Source organism: Canis lupus, chromosome 25, assembly GCF_048164855.1.
Source record: "Canis lupus baileyi chromosome 25, mCanLup2.hap1, whole genome shotgun sequence".
Classification (NCBI taxonomy): Eukaryota; Metazoa; Chordata; class Mammalia; order Carnivora; family Canidae; genus Canis; species Canis lupus.
This window is the reverse complement of record NC_132862.1, coordinates 14,961,755-14,987,405: the sequence shown is the minus strand read 5'-3', so window position 1 is coordinate 14,987,405 and position 25,651 is coordinate 14,961,755. Positions and strand designations below refer to the sequence as shown.

The window sequence follows — 25,651 nt, the reverse complement described above, 5'->3', positions numbered from 1 at the left end:
ATTCTGAAAATGTGTTAGACATTGCCAAATGCTTTTTTCTGCATCAATTGACAGGACAACATGATTTCTACATTTGCTTCTATTGACATGGTAAGTTATTTGATTTTTTAATATTAAGCCAACCTTGCATTCCTGAGATAAATATTACTTCCTCAGGGTTTATAATTTTCTTCCTATTCCTGTTCTTATGATACATAATAATTTACATCAAATGATTGTTCTGTTTCAAAGTTACTTCAAAATAAAATTTTAAAAGTTGACTATCTTTCCTTTTTTGAAATGTTTGATAAACAAATTATGAATATCTGTACATGGGGTATTATATAACAATTTCCCTGAATTAAATATAAATGTGCTAAAATGAGTAATTCTTAAAAATAGTCAAGGAAAGATGAATTGAGTTGCATAAAGTACATGTATTTGAATTACATTTACATATATTAATACATATAAAAATACTAGAAAATGAAGATAATTCACACACTTCAGTATTAAGGTTATGTATGAAGATGAAGGGAGGGTAGAAGAAATAGGCTGAAGTATACAATGGGCTTAACTAGGTTTCAAATTTTCTTTTTAAAAATATGTGAAACAAAAATTAAAAATTTAATATTTAATAAATTTGAATGGGACTATTAGGCATTTTTAAAATTTCTTCTAGTCATTTGTATACCTATTTCATAATAGTAAAGAGGAAGGGAAACTGACCTGAATTTTACATGACACACTTCAGAAGTATGTAAATATAGGAATAAAATATCTAACCTCATGAAAAGAAATATTTATTTCTCAATTAATTGCTGAAATTTTTTACCAGTGATAGTTATAATACTCACCATTTGATGCTGTAAAATCAATAGCCACTGTGAAATTGATTTGCGTTCTAGAATATAAGTAAATAAGAATCATTAATAATTAATCTCATAGAAAAATGTTTGTTTTCTATTTGTGTTATCAAATTTTTTAACATCATTTAGTTTCCTAAATGTTACTAATCCTATGTTTAGGAATAATATATGTATGATAGCAGGGAAATTACAGTACCCACTGGATAGCATCAGGATAGGCAGTTTTAAAAGGTAAAAACTGAGCAAAATACTTTTATAACCATACAACTCTAAAATAAGAAATAAAGTGTCAGGAATAAAAATAGCTCCTTTTGGTAACAATAACTAAGTGAGGGGTTCATTATAAAGAAGTCAAACTGCAAATAATGATTTGCCAGTCTCCAACACCAGCATTTACTATCAATTTGCTTTTAAAACCATTCTGTAGTCATTGTTGAATCATTATACCCTTAAAAATGTGACACAGCAAAAATCATCTCTAATAATATCTTTCTTAAAGTAATTCTTTTCACAACCCTGAACACACAGGATTTTCTTCTGCATTCTTCTGAAATGAAGTATTTCAGATAAAGGTCTACCCCTCAGTACTTACAGTATTCCTGGATTTGTGAATTTATAGACATAGATAAATATTTATATAGATAATGTTGATTATATATAATATAAACTTTCATTTATATTAATGGAATAGGTTAGTTCCTGCTTTTTTTTTTCTGATAAAAACCAAAGAGGTGGCATTTATATAAAAAAAACTCACTTTTATATACACCTAAATACTCTTTGCATATGTAACTCCACCTCTTACCAATGAAGGCAAAAAAAACCCACAAATAAGCAACAATGGTAGGATTACTGGGATCATCTACAATCATATATAATTTAAAAATTAATTTTAAAAGTAAATCATTTGAAAACATGGTACTATAAATCATCTTATTTTTAGAAACAAATTACTTTGGGCATATTGCACAACTTATTTAACACTTCGAAGTTTGGAACTGCTATTTAAACTGTCACTAATGATGATGATGATGATGATAATGGGTACTACAGTATAGGATCCCTTGTAGTTCTCTTAGTATAAATTATAGTGACATTTCCTTGTTTTTCTAAAAATTCAGCTTCAAAATCCCTAATACTATTCAGGTATTGAAATAAATTCACACATTTTTTCCCTAAGGAATGAACAACCTTTTGTGCTTTACATTTAATAAAAACTAATATAGAGTCTCTTTATAGTTATAGTTAATTTTTTTCTCAGTAGAAATTAGGTTTATAGGCTAAGAATATAGGCTAATTTGGAGCATAACACTAACAAGTATGAACCAAAAGGAGTAAAAAATTTTAGAAAATGAATATAGTGAGACTTTTGGGAGGACACTTTGAGATAATGAATCCCTTTGAGGAATTGAAAAGAAGAGCCACCATCAGTATATTGCTTCGTAATTCTGCTGCCAGGGAAAGAAGTGATTGTAATAAAGGGTATTACAGGTATATCAGAAAGGGTAAAGCTTTTAAGTCTGAAAGAACAGGGTTTGAATTCCAGCAAACCAGTTGCTGACGTTAGCCAAGTTTCAAAATTCTCAGAGGTAAGTGCCCGGCACATAATAATAGCAAGACCTGACAGACAAATTAAATAAAATATTATATCTTTCTCTATATATTTATTTGTAATACACATTTTACAAATATTATATATCATAAGCATATAAAATGTTTTTACTTAGTGTATATCAATTAACTTTATAATAATTTTTTAAAAAATACTATTATTCTCCTTTTACATCTATGCTCACAAAGCTTAATAACTTTGACACCAGTGATAAATGCCAGTATTGAAATCTGAATTCACATCTACCCTCAAAAACCATATTCATAAACTCCATACTACTCTATTTCTATAATTAAATATTTATAAACTGCTTGACTATAATAACATAATAAAAGAGAGTGATTATTATGTTACAAACATAAAAATGATACTATACAAATATCCTTCATGGTAAGAATGCCAGGGTACATTCTTGTGGTTGGGCAAATTAGCCCTTCTATCAAGTATGTTGTTCAATATACAAATCACAAAATTATCAGTACAAATGCCTTTTCATGTGATTTTTTTTCCCAAATGATACCTCTTCAGAAATGAACAATAACTCTGAGCTTCAAGAACATATGTTTCCCCTAATTATAGAGGTCAGTTTAGGTGTTGAGTCTTTGGTTTAATCTCCCTTAGGCTGCAGCGATAGATACCTTGTCTTGATTAAATTGTCTCTTGGAATAGTGTCTGCACAATGCTTTGCCAATGTTGGAACCTCACTGTATTTGTTGGGTGAATGAATGCATTCATTTTATGATGGTTTCTACCATGTCTCCAGGATAGCCCAAGATGTGTAGCATAACTACCAACTTCTTAGAAGCATTAGTTGCAGAGAAAAAGTTTTGATAATCGGAGATACAATGGTCCTTTCAAAGCCAAAATTGTGCCTAGCAAAACTATAAGGAAAAGCATGGCTACCAATTAAAGATCTATATTGTACATAAGAATTTTAAAAAAGGAGATATTTATTATTAAACTGCTTTACTGAAACCTCTAGCTAACAAAATGTCTAGCTGGCTAAATAAACTAAATTACAAAACCAAGCAGATTAGGTATCCAAAAAAAGTCTTAAAAAAAAAAAAGAATGTTTAAAAAGGAAAGAAGGAAGGAAGAAAAGAAAGAAGAAAAAAGAGAGTGAGGGGAGCCTCTTATTACACTATTTGGGTTTTCCATTTAAAAAACTGTAATTCAACATTTTTTGAGCATCTTGATTGCCAAGCACTGTGTTAAGAAAATAGGAGCAAACCAAAAACAATGCTGATCTCCTAGAGCTTATGATTCCAGCTTTCTACCATTAAAAGCAATGGCAAAAATAGCACAGCAGTTATCATTGAATTCATAATCAATAGCATAACCTAAAACTCAACTGTGCGTTTACTGTGGATTTCAGCTTATTCTTTCCCACGGTTCCCAAGTTCCCATTCATATTATAATGTATACTTGCCATACCAGGAGTCACATGCTATGCTATTTTGAAAGTATTAATGAACAAAGGTTTTTCTGAGAAAGAAAGCGTGCACGTGTCCTCGCGGACAAGTGGAGGCAGGAGTGGATGGGGCAGAGCAGAATATTAAGCAGCCTCGATGCTCTGCACAGAGCCCCACATGGGGCTTAATCTCACAACCATGACCTGAGCAGAAGTCAAGAGTTGATGCTTCACCGACTGAGCCATCCTGGCACCCCACTAATAAAAGTTTTAAAGAAAGTTGCTAACAATACTATGACTTTAGGCTATGAGACAGATTTCTTGTAGACTTTGATAAATGATGTATCATAAAAGTAAACCAAACAAAACATCTTCATTGGTAATCCTGTTACCCTTTCTCATTCTTTAATATTGCATGAAGCCTAATGTTAGAGGGAAAAAATTAATCACGCATCAAAGTAAGAAATCTGAATTCACACAAGATGACTCCTGGCAAAATGTTCATAAAATGATCACATATAAATCCTTGAAATATTTTGCTCAGGAAGCGTTACTTTAGCTGTCATTTTGCATTTTAGAAGCCGACAAGAAGGAGCAGAATTTCAAGAAATCTAGACAGGAGTATTACATTCTAGAGCATAAAAAAGGCGTGCCTGCCAAATTTCATGAGTTAGTAGTAACATCTCATGAGACTTCCCAATGCATATATCCTAGTATTGCTAAATGCATACTTGGAAAATGTCCTTATTTTTCTCTGCCACCTTTCCAAAAGCTGTAAATGACAAATCAGATGTCAAGATGGAAGATTTAACTAGCACAGCAAAGATCCATAAAAAACGAGTATCTATATGTATTTTAAAGAAAACCACACATATGCCAGCATGCACCTGCGCACATGCACACACACAGTAATACCCTCTTAGACAACTTTTCTGTGGCTGTCATTACGAATTAATTATTGAGAACTAACAACTTTGGTGAGGGTGTGCGGAAGGACTGTTTTACTTTCTTCCCAATTTCAAATTCTGTTCAGCTGCACAAACTGAACATTATCAATATGAAAGAAGAACTGTCACCATCCTTCTTTATTTCTTTTTAAGATTTTATTTATTTATTCCTGAGAGACACAGAGGGAGAGAGAGAGAGGCAGAGACACAGGCAGAGGGAGAAGCAGGAATCCCGATGTGGGACTTGATCCGGGGTCTCCAGAATCACGCCCTAGGCTGAAGGCGGTGCTAAACCGCTGAGCCATTCGGGCTGCCCCACCATCCTTCTTTAAATTAATCTTGACAAACTCAGGTTCAGATCCACCAGCTGCTGGAATTTAGAACTTTTAAATAAAACTGAGACGCCCACTTGGCTCTAAGATACCTCTTATTCTTGCCACTCCAGCACCAAGACTATGCTTCTGCCTTGATATACTGACATGCACTCTCATTCTGACTTCAGTTCTGGAATCTACTCTGCATCCCTGGTTTACCCGCTCCAGGCACCACCATCCTGCCAATCATTTCTACCCCTAGCTCACCATGGGCTAAATCTTAAATTGTTTCCTTTTTTCTTAAAGGTAGTTCGATTACCTAAATGACAACAAAGACAATTGCCTGATTCCAAATTTTGCTGCATCTTAAAAATTCCTTCTTCCCATGCCCAGAAACCTCTCACAGGATTAAGTGCCCACAGCCAGTTAGATCTAGAATGAAGGCAAACTTTGAAATACACAAATGCAAATTCAAATATAAACACTTCCACTTACTTGCCACATGATCTTGGAAAAGCTATTGAAGCACCCTGCAGCTCATTTATAATAAGTAAATCATAATAAAACCTTCTCTGGATTGTTTTGAGGACAAGTACCTGTCCTTTAGTATGTAGTCAATAAGCAGTTGTTACGCTTCCTTGTTATCACCATTATCTATGCTAGCTTTTTGGGATCTGAGTTAGCATACTTCTTTGAAAACTGGAGTGTGCAGGGCTTATCAAATTTCTGGACCTACCAGAGTTTCAGGTTATTTCTGAGAACCTGACCCTCCATGTCAGATTTCCTTTCCTACCAGCTATTAAGGTCTTAACCTGCCCAACTCAAAACTGCAGCATGAATGATCTAACCTTGTTAGGAGGTATTATCTGGGTACTTCCTCCAACAAAATCTCTTGGTATGAAGTAACTGTAAGCTTTGACTCCCGCCTTAAATTTTCTTTTCTATTCTTCCAAACAGTCTGGATTTCTGATAGCTCAGTGAAATGGCAAAAGAATAAAAAGCAAGGAGACAAATGATGTGGTTCTTAAACTATTTACACTAATACTGGTCCTTACTAAATCTAGTTTTCATCAATTACCAAACCTTTGTGTTTTCATTGGACTTTGAAGCTTGATTTCAATTAGTTTTTGTTTTTAACACAGTGTGCCAAGGTACAACTTCACAAGGTCTTGCAGTTCAAGAGCTTCTTCTCAACAAAGATATGCAAGATGGCCAACCTGTTTTCAACTCTTTAGGAAATATCTTATAGGTGACATAATCAAAATAAACAAATAAAACATCACCCTAAACAAACAAAAAAAAAATGCAAGCACTCTCCACAATTTAAAGTGAGGTAGACATTGAAGAGGTAATCATCCCTAGTAGAAAGACTACGAACTTTTGAATCGTAGATTGGAGCTTGAAACCCAGAATCACAACTAGCTAGCTACTTGTGAGTCCTCGGCAAAATTGCCTAATCTCTAAGCCCCAGTTTTCTCAAATGATAAAGAGGTAATAAGTATGCTGAAGAAGTCCTCTAATTAATAAAAATAAATCCCTGAAGAACCTGCTAATAACAAATATTCTATGTGCTCGAGGACAAATCTCCTGAGCAATCCATGTCATCCTCTCCTGGTTCATACTAATCCTTTCCTCTGTTGGGTCAGCAGAGACAGTTCTCTCTTAACATTAACACATATTTCTTTTTCACTAATCCTTCCCATAGTGTTGGTCAGTGACCCATTAAGGATGAGGTAATAAATAAACTCCCAACCAGTATAGGTAGTAGAAGTGCATTTTCTCTAGATAACTTAAAAACAATAATGCAATCTTCCAATCTTCAGTCTACATTTTACTGTAACCACAAACCAGCAATTCTAAGCAATAGAAGTGATAAAACTCTCCTGCTCTACCACAACCTGTCCACCAGAGAGAAACTATTCTAAAGATAGCGTGGCTGGAAATGCACCCTCTGATCATAAAACATAACTAAGAAACCGCCTGATACAAAACATCTTGTCAATATTTGGGCTAAATGAGTGCTAGTTCTGAACATGAAGCATACATGCAGTTTTCTCGGACTTTGAAATAAATGTCTCTGAAGAAAATAATCTGAAAAATAACATAAGCTGTCAATGAAACCACACTTAACTGGACCTGTCTGGCCTTTTCAAGCATGCATTTAAACATGTATAAAAATGAAAATCATGCATTAACCAAAACAAAGTTTCTGAGTCTTAATATTTGTAAAAGTTTCTTTTCTAAATCTTAGTTTAGATGAGTTTATTTTTTTTTTTTTTTTTTTTTTTTTTTTTTTTTTTTTTTAGTTTAGATGAGTTTAGTTTACATATGATAATACTCGATGTGAATGTATTTATAGAAGGCAGAATGGTTTTGTTTTTATTAGATTTACCCCTATTTGGCGCTGCAGGGTTTAGCTCTCCACTGATTTGATGAATGCAAAACACTTGGGTGCCACAACAAGAAACACTATAAAATATCCTAACTTGTATATTCAGTTTTCAAAAAGAAATTGGATTAAGAAAAAAAACCCTCAAAAACCTTGCAGTATTGCATGTTCTGGCAAGATGTGCTCCCTGAGGCCACCTATCGAAAATAATGCCACCAACTTTATAAAACTAAGGCAAATATTTTACAATATCATTGCACTTGCTTCAAGTATTTTTAAGGTAAGAAATCCTTATGGAGATTGTTGATAACAGGACTTACTGATATTCAATTCAGCCTTAAAATAAGCAGTATCAAAAAGCCCATTTCAGCCTTTAAAATTAGCTTATAATAGGGAGGTAACTCTTTTTTATTTTCTCCTCTAAGACTTCTTACTTCTTTTAAGTGGAATATAAACTTTTTATCTATAATTTCAGACAAGTTTTAGAATCAGAATCAAGAGTTTGGGTTGACATTGGAATGGAAGGAATGTTTTGGTATTCCTCCAAAGAGAAGTGAACTACAAAAAATTACTGTTATTGATAAATTTTGTAAATTTGAATATATCTTTTTTCTCTCCACATCTCTGATAACTGGGACAATTACCACCAACAATATTATGAAGATCAAATACGATAAGACACATTGGAACTTTAAACAAATTCAAATTATTGAGAAAAATAGTAGCTAGCATTTACTGAGGGTTAACTCTCTGCCATTTAATCCACATAGCTACTCCATGATACACACTATTCTTTTTATTCCTATTTAATGTAAATGGAAACAGGTTATGCTAAAAAGAGGCAGATCTAGGATTTGAACTACGCAGTTCATATCAGAACCTGAATTCTTGGTCATGACTATGCACTGCCTCAGTTATCAGCAACCACATCTTTGCAATTGACTTGATTTTGGCCAAATACTTAACTATTAATTTTCCAGAACTTGTCCACTGAGCATCTAACCTATTACCCTCTTTCATGGTCTGGTAAGATGTGAGGGAAACAAGCAGTCCTATGCTTCTAATCTTGATCTCGTCTTTTCCTCCAAGTCACTACAAACCCAGATATGAGTTAAATGGAGATAATTTCTGGCAGAGGCAACATAAAGGCATTTTCTTATCCCAGAAAACCTGGTTCATCTGTTTTATTTGATGATTGTGGTATGCATTGTAGAAAGAGGAAGGTCACAAATGATAAAGTCAAGGAAACAGGTTTATAATCTAGTTCACTGAATTGGCATACTCCATTTAAAAATCCTATTTGTTTATAATGTTTCATTAAACTTAGAGATTTGGGGGAAAGGGTAGGAAAGTCAGGTTTAAAATGGCTTTCTCTTTTTTTTGTAAAAAAAGATTTTATTTATAATATTTTATTTATTTGTTTATTCATGAGAGATGCAGAGAGAGAGAGGCAGAGACACAGGCAGAGGGAGAAGCAGGTTCCCTGCAAGGAGCCCAACGCAGGACTCGATCCCGGGACTCCAGGATCACACCCTGGGCTGCCACTGAGCCACCCAGGGATCCCTTAAAATAGTTTTCTCATCCATCTGGATTTATTTAGTGTACTTGGTGTTCAGCTGTCCAAAAATATCTTAAAATTGCCAGTCTCTTTGAGAAAACAAGTCACAAACGAACAAATTAAAATGACACCAAAAAACTAGCAACCACTTAATATAAGTGGTGGGGACTTTTGCAGCTCATTGAAATCAGCTGGATGAAAGTTTGAGCTTTCTTCAAAGGAAGGAAAAGACAGTTTATAGTTCTGTAAGTTTCTAATATATTCAATAGTCTGATAAAAATAATGGACTAGAGTTCCATGTTGACATAAAATTCTGGTAACTTAGAGGGACACAGTATGCAGAATTAGTGATCTGTTTCCCCCTTCACCTGCCAGTCAAAGAGATGTATAAAACTATAAATATTTGTTCTTGATCATGTTAGTGGTGGAGTGAAGAGTTTTAGGAGGATTTAAGATACACAGAGGACTTAGCTAAATTGGTATTTATGATTCTGTGCTGAGATACTTATAGTGTAAGCCATTGGAAATATAGAAATATGTATTTTATAAATATTTAGAAGTCAATAAGCCCATTTTACAGATATTAATAATCATAATAATGATCATCTAAAGCAGAATCTTAGATTTCAGAACAGTATGACTTTATATGAATCTGACACTATCCTTATTACTAGTTATCAGATACTCAATGCCATAGATTAAAGATTACTGAATAAATATCTTTAGTTCCCAATTATATCAGACTTTTAATATTCAAAATTATTTATTAAGAAGCAAACAGAAATATTACAAAAAAAAAGAAGCAAACAAATACATGACCCTGGGATAAATATACAAGAGTGTAATTTTTTAAAAAATGGCCCTAGGGTCAACAATCCAAAAGAGACAACCAGTTTTTACTATCTACAGAGAGACCTCCTTTGTAGGTATCATTCTTCTATTTAGAAAATAAAACTCTTTCTGACCTGAAGTTATAAAATATATCTTATGCTCCAGGAAGAGCCCTGTCCTGCTTAACCAAAAAAAAATCCTAAAAATTAGATTTTTGTTTCAAAGAATATTTGCTTAAAAATTGGCTGATTTAGAATGCATCTGTCTCATCTGCTCACGGTATACCTGAATTGTAAGCCTGGTAATTGCAGCTAAACAGAGTGTTTGAGGAACTGAGACTGTGAATGAAAAGTAACAAGCTAACAATATGGTTTCACAATCAGGGTTATATTTTCATGTAAATATCTACATCAGTAACAACTAAAATAATGGAAACCTAGAATATCCAATACTAAAAATTAGGTCTACAACGTTTCTTCAAACGAGAAGATATTAAAGGACTTTGAAAACAATTCTGTGTAGTATTTAAATGTGTTCATTCCTAACTCTGCATAATTTCTACTTGGATTCATGAGAAAACAAATAACATTTTTTATAATTTTCTATTGAATTTTTTTGTGTGTGAGATGAAACAAGAAGATAGATGAAATTTAAAGGGCAATTTAAGGATTGCTTTCTAAGAGTTTCAACATAAGCAGTTAGTCCTACATATGCTGTATCAGTCATCTGTTTGTCCTCTTTCCCTTTTCCCATGCTCCTCATACAACTGAGGGTCAGGGCAATGTTCTCCAAATTAGTGCAGAGCACAAAATGAATGCAGGGAAATCTCAACTATTTTGGAAAGCCCAGAGTACCAATTTTTACTCATATTTTATACGATGATTGTTTGACCTTTTTTTTTTTTTTTTAAGATCTCTACCTTTGTTGGCTAGGGTTCAGCATGATCATAACTTAACAGTAGTTTCTCCTAGATTAGAAAGGATACAGTAGGGGCACCTGGGTGGTTCAGTCACTTGAGCGTCTGCCTTTGGCTCAGGTGATGATCTCAGGGTCTGGGATGGAGCACATGGGGCTCCCTGCTCAGTGGGGAGTCTGCTTCCCTGTCTCCCTCTGCCCTTCTCTCTACTCATGCTCTCTCTTGCCCTTGCTTCTCTCTCAAATAACTAGATAAAATCTTAAAAAAAAAAAAAAAAAGAGCATGGTGAATAGGTTCCTGAACTGATGCCACCCAAATTAGCAGCAGTGATGCTAACCCAAGTTAGCAACAAAAACAACCCACAGACACTGGTCACAAATACTGATGTCTTAGTATTTTAGGTTAAAAGTGAGTAGTTACTCCAATATATTACAGAAACAAAATGGAATTGAACACTTGGTTCCAATCACTTTTGAAATAACATACTTATTCGGAAATATGGTAGAGCAACTCTTCAAAAACCTACCCTTGATAAACCCACAAATCTTCAAATGTACTAATAAGACCTCCATAATACTACTTTGAGATGTTTGGTTGATTGCAGTCCTAAATGTCAGGTTATTTCATTGTTCTTCTTCAGTGTAATCATAGGATAAAAGGCAAGACCAGATGGCTAAATTAAGAAGAGTCTCATTAGATGTGTGCTGAAGAGGAGTTCTATCAAAGACTGAAATGTGAATACTGGAGTTTAGCTGAAGTGTTGACTACACTTAAAAGATGTAGCTGCCAGCTATCTTTCTATCTTCTATCCTCAGTTAAAAATACTCAATTCTTTTAGGTGGAACTAGGGGAAGAAGGAGCAGAAGAAAAGCAAAAAAAAAGTTTCTGAAACCTAGGCTTCCAAAGACATGAGCTTTTTTACAAAAGACACCATAGTGGCTAACGAACAGAGGTTTCACAGATAAAAACTGACAATGACATATATATCATCTATGAAGTTTTAGCAAAGATAAAAAAGGAGTTCCACCATTTACTAAGGTAAAGATATAGTAAACTTTCATATACAAATGAAAGTGTTAGGAGTGTAAATTATTACTACTCTTTCAGCAACACAACTTAGAAATCTCTAACAAATTATAAAATACACATACCATTTTATCCAATAATACTATTTCTAGGAAATGACCCCTTACACATGCTTAATGACATGCATAAAAAGTATGCACCAGGGTTTTACCATTGAACCTGGTTTATAATAAGAAAATAAAATAAAATAGATACAACTAAAGTGTTTATCACACAAAATAATTTATTTTATTTATTTTATTTTTTTAAAGATTTTATTTATTCACTCATAGAGACAGAGGGAGAGAGAGAGGCAGAGACACAGAGGGAGAAGCTCCATGCAGGGAGCCTGAGGCGGGACTCGATCCTGGGTCTTCAGGATCACACCCCGGGCTGCAGGGAGCGCTAAACCGCTGCACCACTGGGGCTGCCCACACACAAAAAAATTTAAACCAAATTATATACTTTCATATGATGGAAGACCATTAAAATAAGGTAGATACATAAGTACTGATGTGGAAATATATATACACAATATATTTAATGAACAAAATACACATTATAGAATATTGTACACAGTGTTATACCAATGTTACAAAAAATAATTATGCATTCTGCAATTAACAAATATGTAACTAACTATATTATCTCTATAAGGTATGATTACAGAGGATCTAGCTTCATACTAAATTATGTTCATTCACTTTGACTAACTTTTCGTTTTACTATTTCACATTTTATGTTTATAATGTGAAACACAAAGATTTTTATGATTAAAATGTGAGAGACAGGGCGTCTGGGTGGCTCAGTGATTAGGCGTCTACCTTTGGCTCAGGTTGTGATCCCGGAGGTCCTGGGATCAAGTTTCGCATCAGGCTCCTCAGGGGGAGCCTGCTTCTCCCTCTGCCTAGGTCTCTACCTCTTACTCATGAATAAATAAATAAAACTTTAAAAAGTGTGGGAGATATAACACTTCTTTCCTAGAAACATGAATATAAAACACTAATAAAATAAAGTAAAAGTATTTTATTATTTTTGAAAAAAGTAACAATGAAGAATATCAAATATAACTAAAGTGTTTAACAGTTTTCAGAATTTTTTAAATTGTAAGAGATAGGAATTCTGATTGATGTTGTTCAAAAAAGTCAGTAGCCATTTACTGAAACTATACATAATTGTCATTTATTACAATTAATCCTAATTTGAAATGAGTGCAGCTCATTATGTTCTACTTTGCTATTATTCAGAAATTTTGTGTGATTACATATCTGCTTTTTATATGATTTTCCATCATTGTAGTGCATTTATCTACTTGGAGGTTGAGATTTAGCAAGGGCAGAAAGCTCAAAATGTTACAATGTCTAAACAGGTAGGAAAAAATTGACAAAATCTATCAGGAAAAATAAAAATAATGTACTGAAATATTTGGATTAGATGTTTGTAGCTACACTTTCACCTGGTTTTCATATTTGTGTTCTTTCAAACTGTTATAATTTGTTATTTTCATGCAACTAGGGATTTTTAAGAAAGATAGGAACATGAATCTCTACTCTTCCTTTCTTATAATCAGTACCCATCAGGTATTCTATGAAGTAAATATCCTGATCAATCTCCATAATCAATTAATTCAATGTTTCTAGAGGGCCTCCTTGATTCACTCTCAACTCTGGTCAAACAACATGACCCCGACCAACAGACCAAAACTTTTTGCCCTTGCCACCACTGCTAAAAGGTTAGCCAAATCCATGTCACAAGTTAAAACATTCAGCTCAACTCAATAAAATCTGTTTTTTTTTTTTTGCAAAAAGCCTAGACATTTCAAAAAGGAATGTCTGAAATATGAAAGATGGCTCCAAAAGCATCCATAAATCTCACACACAATTCCCTTAACAGATTAGGGACGCTTTGAGAACAAAGAGGGGATTTTACCCATTCTCCGAGCAAACACTGCAAAAGAAATTTCTATAAAAATTCAAAATGAGGATGATTTCACTCTTATAGACACTGCAATAACTTATTCAGTCCTCAACCCCTTTCTGTTTTCCAATCTCCTGCCTTGGAGTAGAAAGGCATTTACCATCTAATGGTAATCAGTCACAAAAAAGAAAAAGGAAAAGAAATGTTTTTAGATTTGTCTTCTCAACCTTCAGAATTCCTAATTCTACCTATCTGTCCAATTCTACTCCAATCAGCCCACTGCCCTCCCATTCCTAAATATACTCTCTGATCAATTACAGGCAACTTCCTCTACCAATAGAAGACATATGATTTCAATTTCCCCAACAACTGTTCAAATTGATCCATCAAAGCCCTTAACCAGTATTAAGCAGTATCCTTCAAGCCCTATGGCCATTAAAGGAATAACTCTTATTATTCAAGATTAAAAAAAAAAAAAAAGATTTTACCAACTGAAGATTGATCATCCCCACTACAAGACCTTGCAATACAAAACAAACAAACAAACAAACAAAAAAAAACAAAACAAAAAAAACCTTGCAATACCCTCATCATGCCAAATAAAAAGCCCATAACAGAGGACTGCATTTTGGTCAAGACCTTAGGGCAATCAACACTATATTCATACCCGATCACCCTACATCTTGACAGTACATCCTCCTTTTTAATATGCCCACTGAAACAACTACTTTTTCTGTCATGGACCAATACAGTGCCTTTTGCAGCATTTCCTTTGGCCCCCAAAGTCAATACCTTTTGCTTTTACAAAGAACAATCACAAAGACACTTGAACAGCCGTACCGAAGGGATATACCAAAAACTCTATTTCTCTCAAACCCTCCATGGTGACCTGAAAGATTTCAATTTCCCTGGGAAATCTATACTATTACAATATATAAGCAATCTTTACGGGGTGTCTGAGTGGCTCAGTCAGTTAAGCATCTGCCTTCAGTTCAGGTCATAATCCCAGGGCCCTCGGATCGAGCCCTGCATTGGGCTCCCTGTTCAGTGGGGAGTCTGCTTCTCTCTCTCCCTCTGCCTGGTGCTCTGCCTACTTGTGCTCTCTCTCTCTCTCTCTCTGTCAAATTAATAAATAAAATCTTAACTTTTTTTTTATATTTCCCCACCCTAAAGGCCTCTTTATAGACACTAAACATCGTCTTCAACAATTAGCCAACAAATGACATAATGGAAAGATAAATTTCAATTCTGTTCTGCCTCTGTCAAATTCCTAGGCCACCTTTTAACATCAGATGGGCTAAAAATAGAACCAGACAGAATGACTACCATCACCCTGTTCACTCAATCCCAGACTAAATGACAATAATGAGTTTCCTGGGCCTTACTGAATCCTGTCACCTTTGGATTACCAATTATTCCCTCATACCTCAATCCTTAAACCTCCCTACTGGAACCATTCCAGACCCTATTCCAAGGCCTCAAAGAGACCCAAGAAGGTTTTATTCTTTAAAAAAAAAAAAAAAAAAAAAAGTTTGTCTCTTTTCCAACTCTAGGACACCCTCATTACCAACTGCCCTTCTTCCTTTTTGCTCATGAACTTTCCAGTAGCACTTTGGGAATCCTGACCCAAATCCTGATCAATTGTTGGCATATGGAGGCCAAGAATGCCCTGCAGGATATTATAATCTTCAACTAGACCCTGTGGCCAAAGGTTTTCCTCCCTGGCTCCATGCCCTAACAGCAGCCTTTACACTCCTTACTGCCACCAAAAAAATAGTACTAGATTCTCCCCTATAGGTATTCGTTCCATTTACAGTTAAAACTCTCTTAGATTCCCACCACACAGAACATCCTTCTGCCAGTCCACCTATCCTTTCTAGCCATTTCACTCTCTTGTTGTCCTCCTCTCAAATTGCTGTCATACTTTTCTTACCCCTCAAAGATTCAACTAACACAACTGCATCCTTGTCACTGATTCATTATTTACCCCAATTAAACCTTCATAAATCCCCCCCCCAAGTCCCCATTTTACTTGGTTTATCGATGGATGTTACATAAAAATGAACAAGGAAAATACAGTGCAGGACACTCTATACGATCCACTGAAAAAATTTTCAAAGCAGGCTCCTTTCCCTAGGCTTGTTAGGCCCAATAAGCTGAATTACATTCTAACAAGTGTATGCTAATTGTTAATAAATAAAGCTCTCACTGTCTATAGATAGCATATATGCTTCTGAGGTTGCCCAGGATTTTGGTATGCTCTGGAAACAGGGTTTCTAATATTCTCTGACAGTCCATAAAAACAAAGCTTCTATATTAAAACTACCTGACACCTTCTCTTTCCCCACAGCTTAGCTATTATAAAAATTCAAGCTCATTCCAAATTTGATATCCCTGAAGCCAAGGGCAATCATGCTGACCAGGCTGCCAAAAATGTGGCACTTCAAACCTCCAACTCACAAACATCTCCCTATATGACTTTCATTCCCTTAACCCTGTTACTTAAAACAAAACAAAACAAAACACACACACACACACACACACACACAAAAACAAACAAACAAACAAACAAACAAACCCTCAAAACATCACTGAAGGGGGAAATGGATGAAACAAGGTTCCTAGAAGGATTTCTCCAAGACAACGTTTGGGTGGGTCCAAATAACAAACCTGTGCTACCAAAAAGAGCCCAGGAACTCTTTTTAAATGTATCTATGACACGACACCTCGGAGCACAAATAAAATGGTCCAATGGACACACAGTTCTATTAAATGCCATCTCGAACTCTTGCCCAACAAATATTTTGTGCAATCCTACAAAACCATATTGCACTGCCTTAGGTCAATTTCCTCTTCCCAACAGGCCTTCTGACATCTGGCAAATTGATTTCATCCAGCTTCCTCCATTTACCAAATAGAAATGTGTATTGATAATGATCTGTATGTTTTTTCACTGGGTCAAGACATTTCCTTGCAGGCAAGCCAACTGCTAAAACAGTGGTCAAAAACCTATTAGAAAAAAATCATCCCAGTTGGAATATTCTCAAAAGCTACACAGTAACCAAGGAATCCATTTCACTGTTTAAATTGTCCAAGAGATCTGCAAAATCTAATCCATCTTTTAACATTTTCATTGCACCTATCATCCTTAATCCTCAAGATTAGTTGAACACACTAATGGCATAATCCAAACTCAACTAAGTGATCTGGCCATAGGCATGTTGGCCCCTTGGGGAAGATTTGCTTATCATAAAGCCACACTGTGTAATCCAACAAACGTTCTAGAGGAATTACCCCACAATACTGCTTCAGCCCTACAAAACTTACAATTATCCTTAGACTCCCTTGCTTCAGTAGTCCTAGGCAATCAAACAGCACTGGCCTACCGGCTGGTTGAATAAGAGGGTGTCTGTATTCTTGCTAATATCTCTTGTCGCACCTGGATAACTACATCCTCCAAAGTAGAATTAGAAATTTAAAAAAAATTTTCACACAGGCCTCTTGGCTTCACCATATCAACAATCCCACCTTCAATGAAATTTGGAATTACATTAAAAGTTATCTACTATCATCCAATCTCTTTAGTTGGTCACCTGACAAAACAGAAAACATCCTTCCATCTGGACTACAATACTGGATGATACTATTAACTTGGGGATTAAGCATCTGGTTGCCATATAAAATACCTTTTGCTTGTTTCAGAAGTGTCTCACTTTCTTCTCTTCCGCTCCCAAGCTAATGATGATGACTGAAGCTTCTGTGTATACTGTTCCAACTCCATGCCCTTATGCCCCTTACAATGGATTGGATGGACCCCAAGAAGTAACCAAGCACTTGGGCCACGAAGGACTCTACCATACAACTGATCATGGTAACCTTTTATACACCAATGATCAAAAAGAAGAAGTGAAGAGGAAAAGGGGCAAAGGAAAGTTAACAATTCTGAGTCCATCTCTCAACTGCCACCATTTTTGCGTAGTTCAGAGAAGAATCACCACTTCCTGGAATCATGATAATCATCTTGAGGTTTAGACACCTGGAAAATTTTCCCCCAACCCACAATACTGAGCAAAAGAGGTCAAATAATCTCTGAGCAAACCACACCAACTGAAATTTCTTCCTCGCTGTGGTTTCAAGTTTTAAAAACACCACCTCCTCTCATCCTTTTTGGTCAAGCACAATGTGACTGAGTTGGGTTGTCCCTTATTTATAAACCTAAATAAAGATTTGTCTCCTATTTCCTCACTCATAGGCTCATTCCTGAAGTTTTTCTTTAACAGCATTTTTCTGGACTTTAGTACCTTTCCCTTTAACTTTATTGAAACAGCCACCGTAGCTTCTGTGTCTGTGTAGCCAAGTGGCAGGTTGCAAGATGTCCATATATAGCATTGATTTTGCATTTAAGCAAATTATCATTTTGGGGTTTGTTTTTGTTTCCTTAACTAAGAGCAAAAGGGTCAAGCTCCCTGTGTTTTGGTAAACTGTCTTTGTTCCTCTAGCCTCTTCATTCTTTTATCCCTTTCTTCTACCTCATGACATTCTACCAGTGAACTAGTACTGGAAAAAAAAATTCTAGGGGCATCTGGGTGGCTCAATGGTTGAGCATCTGCCTTTGGCTCAGGGCATGATCCTGGAGACCCGGGATCGAGTCCCATATCAGGCTCCCTGTGAGGAGCCTGCTTTTCCCTCTGCCTGTGTCTCTCCCTATCTCTCTCTCTCTCTCTCTCTCTCTGTGTCTCTCATGAACAAATAAATAAAATCTTAAAAAAAAACCTTAAATCATAATTAGGAAAAGATTTACATGAGTGTTGCCTCTGGCTGCTATTTTTTGTCATGAAGTTACAAACCACATTCAAATTTACCTCTCACCGTTTGTGTATATTCTAATACAGGTTATAGCACATAAATTAGAATATGTGGACATTTTAGACTGCATATTAATGAATGTTTTCAATCTCTGGGGATGCTTGGTTTTGAAAAGATAGGGGCAACTCAGTTAAAAATAGGAACAAAATTGAAAAACATCCTTCCTATTTACTAGGGTATAGGAATCCACAATATATTACCAAGACAGGCTCTGTCTGGACTCTGGAAAATTTCAAGAATGGTTAAAACAACCAATTTTTTTCTGAAATATATTCCTGCCCAGAAGCGTAAGGAGCAACAAAATGACTACTCACCATCCATTTCTGCATTATGATTTTACGACAAGATACATTCTTTAATATTCTGGAGCTCAAATATACATTTACAACAAGCCCTCAAGCTTTTCTTCTACTTCAAAAATAATGAAAAGTGCATATAAAAGTCCCATATGTTAGGCAACTGAAAATATTCTCTGGAAGTACATATAATAGCTTTATCTGCAACTATTATCAACACAATAGAGTCTTTTCTCTTCGTCAAAGAAAAGTTGCAATTTTCCCCCAAAGTAATAGCTCATTGTGTTTAAGTTTATCTCCCTAAGTCTGTAACAAAAGTGCAAAAGTTCTGCCCTCAAAGTATAATAAAGTTGATCATTTCAGCTGCCTATTACTTAGTGGTAGCACTTGCTAGATACACTAAAAGAGATGTTTAAGGAATGAAACAATTTCAGACAATGACTTACCCTCCTTTAATATAATCAAGGAATGAAACTTCTGTTTCTACCAGAAAGGAGAGTAAAGTTACCTGAAAAAGAAAAGAAAAACAAGGCAAAATTACCTGCCAGTACTAACTGCAACCCCAAATGGACTTTAAGTATTAGAGACGAACTCATATTCATATTAGAGAGGAATATCACATTTTGAAAATCAATAACAATATAATTCTTTATTAAAATCTGCCAGGACTGATTGTTTTAACGTATAAAATTATAAGAATGAAAGGAGCCAAAAAAATTAACTAACTCCTTCCTATGACCAGTTTATTTCCTTTGAAGAATAGCATAAAAATTGTCTACAAGGACATTGTGTTACTGCATGTTTTTGTCATCGTCCTGTAATGAGGCTCTTGAATATTTCAAATGTCTTGCAGTATAGAAATCTTCAAAAGGAAATTTGAGGAGAACTTAGATATTCTTTCTCCTAAGAAAATTTAATCATACAATAAAATCTTCAGTATATTATAGAAGAAATGTCACCAGAGAAGAAAAGTAGAGTATGGGTAACACAATATTACAATGTAATATTGTAATAACATTGTGTGGTGACATCTGGTGACTGTACTTATGGTGGTGAACACAGAGTGACGTACAGGATTGTTAAATCAGTATGTTCTATACTCGAAACTATGACATTGTGTATTAGCTATGCTCCAATAAAAAAAAAAAAAGCACATCTGAATTCTCCAAAAAAAAAAAAAAAAAAGAATAGGATGATTTTTCACAATTTTAAGATACTTTCATCTTTGCACCTTCCTGTATCGATTTATTTTTTATTTATTTTTTTAAGATTTTATTTATTTATTCATGAGAGACACAGAAAAAGAGGCAGAGACACAGTCAGAGGGAGAAGCAGGCTCCATGCAAGGAGCCTGATGCGGGACTGGATCATGCCTTGGGCCAAAGGCAGGTGCTAAACCGCTGAGCCACCCAGGGATCCCCCTCCTGTATTGATTTCGTCCCACTTCCAACAAGGTTGTAAATTTTAATGCCGTATTAACAAGTACTTTCTCATGCCATGAGTTTTAACAATTAAGTGTAGCCTGTAAAGAGTGTAGTATTTCTTACTAGCACTTAAACTTTTTCATACCTACTTGATTCTCTCTAGTGTGATTCCACTGAATGAAGATTTCATAACAAAACTTCAGCTTCCCTCAGAGGTCATACAATCCCGAGGACAACCTGCAGGAAGCTGGGTCACTACTTTTTATAAGGTATTCTCCATTACAACCATCCCCACAGCAAGTTCAGTTTTCTATTATGCACCTTTATATTAAAATCTTAAGTGAAAGAGCTTAGTCTTTAGTTCCAGTCTATATAATATTATACATTTTTTTATTCATTTATTTGACTCCTTGATGAATAACATAAAATCTGACTTACTGTTCCCGAATTAGTGTATTTTTTCTTTTTTCCTTTCTTTTTGGGATTCACCACCTTGAAAAGCAGATAAAACAATTATTATGTGTTAGTTTTATACTGAAATTTTCACATTTTCACAGAATATGTAGTTCAAACTGCTGCTTTCACTTCAGATACATTTATACATTTACAAATGCCTTTAGTATGACTCCTGGACAGTCCTTCGACCAAAACTTCTCTCCAAATTTTCTAGTGACCATTTTCTTTGTGTGTGTGCACATCTTTTTTAAAAATGTTTTTTTTTCAGTAATATTCTTCTCAATCACTTTATGCATTGATTACCCTAATCCATCTGTATCTTCTTGATGTGAGAAGAGACTTTTAATATTTAGGTCCTAAGTAATAATGACTGCTTTGAAGTAAACTGTGTAAATAGCTAAAGAAAGTATAGTCAAGAAACATAACTTTTGTTATTAGGCTAAAAACACTAACATAAGCAAATCACCCAGATACGTGCATACATAAGAGCTCTTTTACTCTATTGCTGTCAGGGATATTAATTTCCGCCAGATACCGAGGCTATGTAATAATTGGTAAAGGTCTGGTTTGTGGGCCTAAGATTTAACGTTTGGCCACTTATTCCATGAGGAAATATTATTGTACAAGAAATTGAAGAATACAGGGAACGTAAAGATGAGTAAGACCTGTCAATCTAATAGGATAAGCAAATCACATTTTCTTAAAAGAAAATCCTTCAGTGCATCCCAATCTGAAAGGAAGCATTTTGACAGGCAAAGAAAGTTAAAAGAATTTATGATAAGTATTATTTAAACTTTATTAATTTAAACTAAGGCAACAATAAAAAGAGATAGACAGAACATTCTAGAAAGAGGAAAAAGTAATTGGCCCAAGGTGGTTGGAGCAGAGGGCAAATACATATTATTGAAACAAACCTGAAGGCCCACAGGTACGTGGAGCCAGCAGGAGACACTCCTATCTCCATACCTAGAGACCCTGAAAGCTGTTTGCAACCTTAGAGATCTCAAAGGGCCCTATTCTCTGCTCCAGCCCCCTCATAATCACAGTTCACTAATAGTCCTATGGGTCCAGGGCCCCAGTAGGAAACAATCCTGTCTGCAATCATTTAGATCTTGAAAGGGACCAATACTTAGTTCCAGCTCCTTCCAGGTATAGTTTGTGAGAAATTCCACTGGCACAAGGACCCACCAAGATGCACTCATGTCTTACCTCAGGAAATCACGAAATACCCTTATATTTATTTATATTTATTTGGCCCCAACCAAATAAGGTAAGGAAGCAACCTAGCCCACCCAGAGGCCTAGTGGGAGACATGCCCATCTGTACCTCCAGTGCCAGGTCTACAGACCAAAGTCTTGACCATGGTACCTGAAACAGCCATGCGATTCAGTGGCTGACCCTCTTAGGTATGGTGCAGAGCCAGTCCTGCCTACTTAAGGACCATCCAGTGATCAGATAGATGGGAGTCCTCCAAGGGAACTGGCAGGAGTCACACACATCTTTGCACTTAGTAATAGGTGCAAAAGTACATCTTTGCACTTAGGTCATCTGACTAAGGACTTGTACACCCTGAAAAGAAATCCTGGTTCAGTGCCCCTCTACTGAATAAAGTACAGCCAGCCTCATTCACCCAGGGTCCAGACAAAATCCATGCCCACTTGAGCTTCTGCTAACAACCATCCCCAACCATGGATGCTACTACAGACCTAACAGCTTCAAAAGCAGCTCAAATCTAGCATGACTGCAGTTTTGGAGATAATCCTATCAGCTCAGGAACTGACAAGAGAAGGTCTTTACCAAAAGCAGTCTGTAAAGCTGTAGGGAGTTTATAAAAGCTCAAGTATATTGCAGGAGATCTAGAAACACAATGGTAGGCAGAGAAAACAGGCATCTATATAAGTACCACCTGTTTTATATTACTTTCATTGCCTGTTTAGAGCCTTAATATTTCTTCCTTGGAAGACCTAGATAGAAAAATTGATCCAGGGGATCCCTGGGTGGCGCAGCGGTTTGGCGCCTGCCTTTGGACCAGGGCGCGATCCTGGAGACCCGGGATCGAATCCCACATCAGGCTCCCGGTGCATGGAGCCTGCTTCTCCCTCTGCCTATGTCTCTGCCTCTTTCTCTCTCTCTGTGACTATCATAAATAAATAAAGAAAAGAAAAATTGATCCATTACTCCATCTTTGACCTTGCCTGAGAAGTTTGACCTTTAATATCTCATACTCTACTAAGTAGCTGTTATCAAGACACACTAAACATATATCATGTGTTTGTCTCCCATTAGACATGGAAATTTTTTTGAGAGAGAGAGAGAAAGAGAGAGAGAGAGAGAGAGAGAGAGACCAAGACCAGAGCCTAACACAGGGCTCAACCTTACAACCCTGACTGAGATCATGACCTGAGCTAAAATCAAGAGTCAGATGCTTAATCAACTGAGCCACTGAGGTGCCCCTAGACACTGAAATGTTTAATCACCTCTGTACTCCGACGGTCTTAACAGAGGATGTGTAATATAAAAGCCTTGTAACAAATATTTTATTTATAGGTGAATGAATGAGTGAATGAATGGAATGCTATTGCTTTAACTTAGTAAGAAGAAGGCAAAAGAAGGATAGCACTCCATTCCTAACTTAAAAGATGTCAATTTTAGTGTCAACCTGGTGGGGAAAGAGGTATCAACCTGGCAGGAAAAGAGTTACCTTTATTGACTAGTACTGAGATATTCTCCTTTGTTATTCATGTTTGTAAAATAAAAGAATTATAGAGAATGTACAGGTAACTTAGCTCAAGTATTAACAATGCCAAAATATAACATGTGCTCAATACATGTGCCAGTTAACTGGCAAGGTAGGTTTAAGGCAGAAAGAACTTAAGAAAGATTGTGCCTGCTTTAACAACTTCGATTTCTTTAATGACTGAATCATATTTTGTCATTAGCTTTAGTCTTCACCTAAATAACAGTAAAAGTGCTCAAACATACTAAGCAGATCACAGTTCATTTTTTAACACCATACTGACATAATGAGCATGCATATTTTTCTCTTTTTATTAAAAAAGGTGTTGGGGAGGAGGTTGGTAGGAAGGCAAAACATAAAGGATGAAGTTTATGGAAAAGTGAACTTGCGTCCATATTGAATTTTTTTTAAAGAATCAAAAGTTTCATAGGCAAGAATTTTTAAATTTCTCAGATTGAGTTAAAAGACCATGGGATTGAAGAGAAATACTATCATTCAAGTCTCAGAAACAAGTCTGTTCAATAAATTTAAAGATTCTTACATATATTGGTAGTTGGTTAACTTTTGCCAATTACCCTTTGCAAAATCTATATTTTTAAAGCATAAATTTACTTATTCTAAAGGAAAATAATAATAAAATAAAATTCTTCTTACCTCATATACATTGAATTGCGATTGTCCTCTAGAAAGTTCCCTATAGCTTGTGGTAAATTCTCCAATGAAATCGTGACTAAATTTAAGGAGAAAAATATACAGTATTAGCTTTCATACATTTGTCAACTATACTTTAAAGCTTTTTACAAAGTATAGTTTAATCATGGAAAAAATGCTTAATATTACTATGAACATAACTTAATAACTTATATTTTAAGAGATTCATACATAACTTCATTGTCCTTCAACCCCAAATTATGTTCACTCAAAAATTATATTTTGTTAATATTCAAATATATAATTTATCCAACCAATATTAATATTTCAAACAGGTATTTTAGTTTTAATAACTCATCTCTCAAAAACATTTCATTGTCTATACTAGCAAAATGATTAATAACATATTAGAATGAACATTTAGGACACTCAAAAAGTTATTTATATCAATAGTCACAGGTACAATATATAAAACTCTTCAAACTTTCTTATGACCAGGATGTAACAGGACATTATTTTTCAAGAGTATCCCATGTTAACATGGATAATAGTCACGAAGCTTTATTTTCAATAATAAGAGCTCTAAAGTATATTATTAATACCAACATGGTTATTCTGAGTTTCTTCACCTTAAAGCAATCATCACTGACTTCTCAGAAAGCAGACCTCTACAGGTGACTTCTAGTTTAGATGGGGACAGATAAGGATTGAGTAAGCATGTATTAGTTCTCACTATAAAATCCTGTCAATGTGATTACTGAAGCTTAGCAAAGGAATCGTAGAGACGAAGATGATAAAAAAGATAAAGACTGTAGGAACTAAAATGGTAAACACACCATAAGGGATATCACTGCCATGTATATCATAGAATTTCAGCTTGGCCCATTCACTTTGCAAATGCAAGGTGTTCATTACCATTAAATATATATATATTTCCCCACCCACCAGGTAGATTTAATGCTTACTTGTGAAGACCTGATGACCAGTGACAACCAATAAACAAGCTGCTATCTAGCCAACCAAAATATTGATTTCTAAAGACAAGATTTGGAAGAAAAAATGAGCTACCATTAAATTTAGCAGAAATTTTGCAATATGATGCTGTTATAACATTATTTAAAACATAGCTCATTTGGATTTCCAGCCTCCCAGTTTTCCATGGTCTCAAAGATCTTGTACATACATCATAGTATTCTAAATGTGACAGTCCTGTTTACACCAGTATCAACACCTTGACTTCTTCCAGATTTAACTTTCAGAAGCAGATCTACACTCATGAAAATGTGAAAGGAAAGGGGACTGAAAACAGTCGTAAATATATTTGTATTTATGAACCCAATCGCCTAGGCCTCACACATTGAAATGACATGGGGAAAATTATAAAATAGTACTTTAGCACTACATATTTCTAAT

At 35.2% G+C, this 25,651-nt stretch overlaps 1 protein-coding gene across 4 annotated transcripts in view; it reads right to left on the bottom strand.

Annotated features, from left to right (window-relative positions):
- CPNE8 (copine 8) overlaps positions 1-25,651 on the bottom strand; it is a 316,677-nt gene that overhangs the window by 140,203 nt on the left and 150,823 nt on the right. For all 4 annotated transcript variants that reach the window (XM_072798389.1, XM_072798390.1, XM_072798388.1 and 1 more), the window contains 4 exons: positions 24,242-24,317; positions 20,833-20,886; positions 19,417-19,478; positions 837-883 (listed from right to left, as the gene is read on the bottom strand). In XM_072798389.1, coding sequence (XP_072654490.1) covers positions 837-883; positions 19,417-19,478; positions 20,833-20,886; positions 24,242-24,317 — 239 coding nt within the window. The remainder of the gene's footprint in view (positions 1-836; positions 884-19,416; positions 19,479-20,832; positions 20,887-24,241; positions 24,318-25,651) is intronic.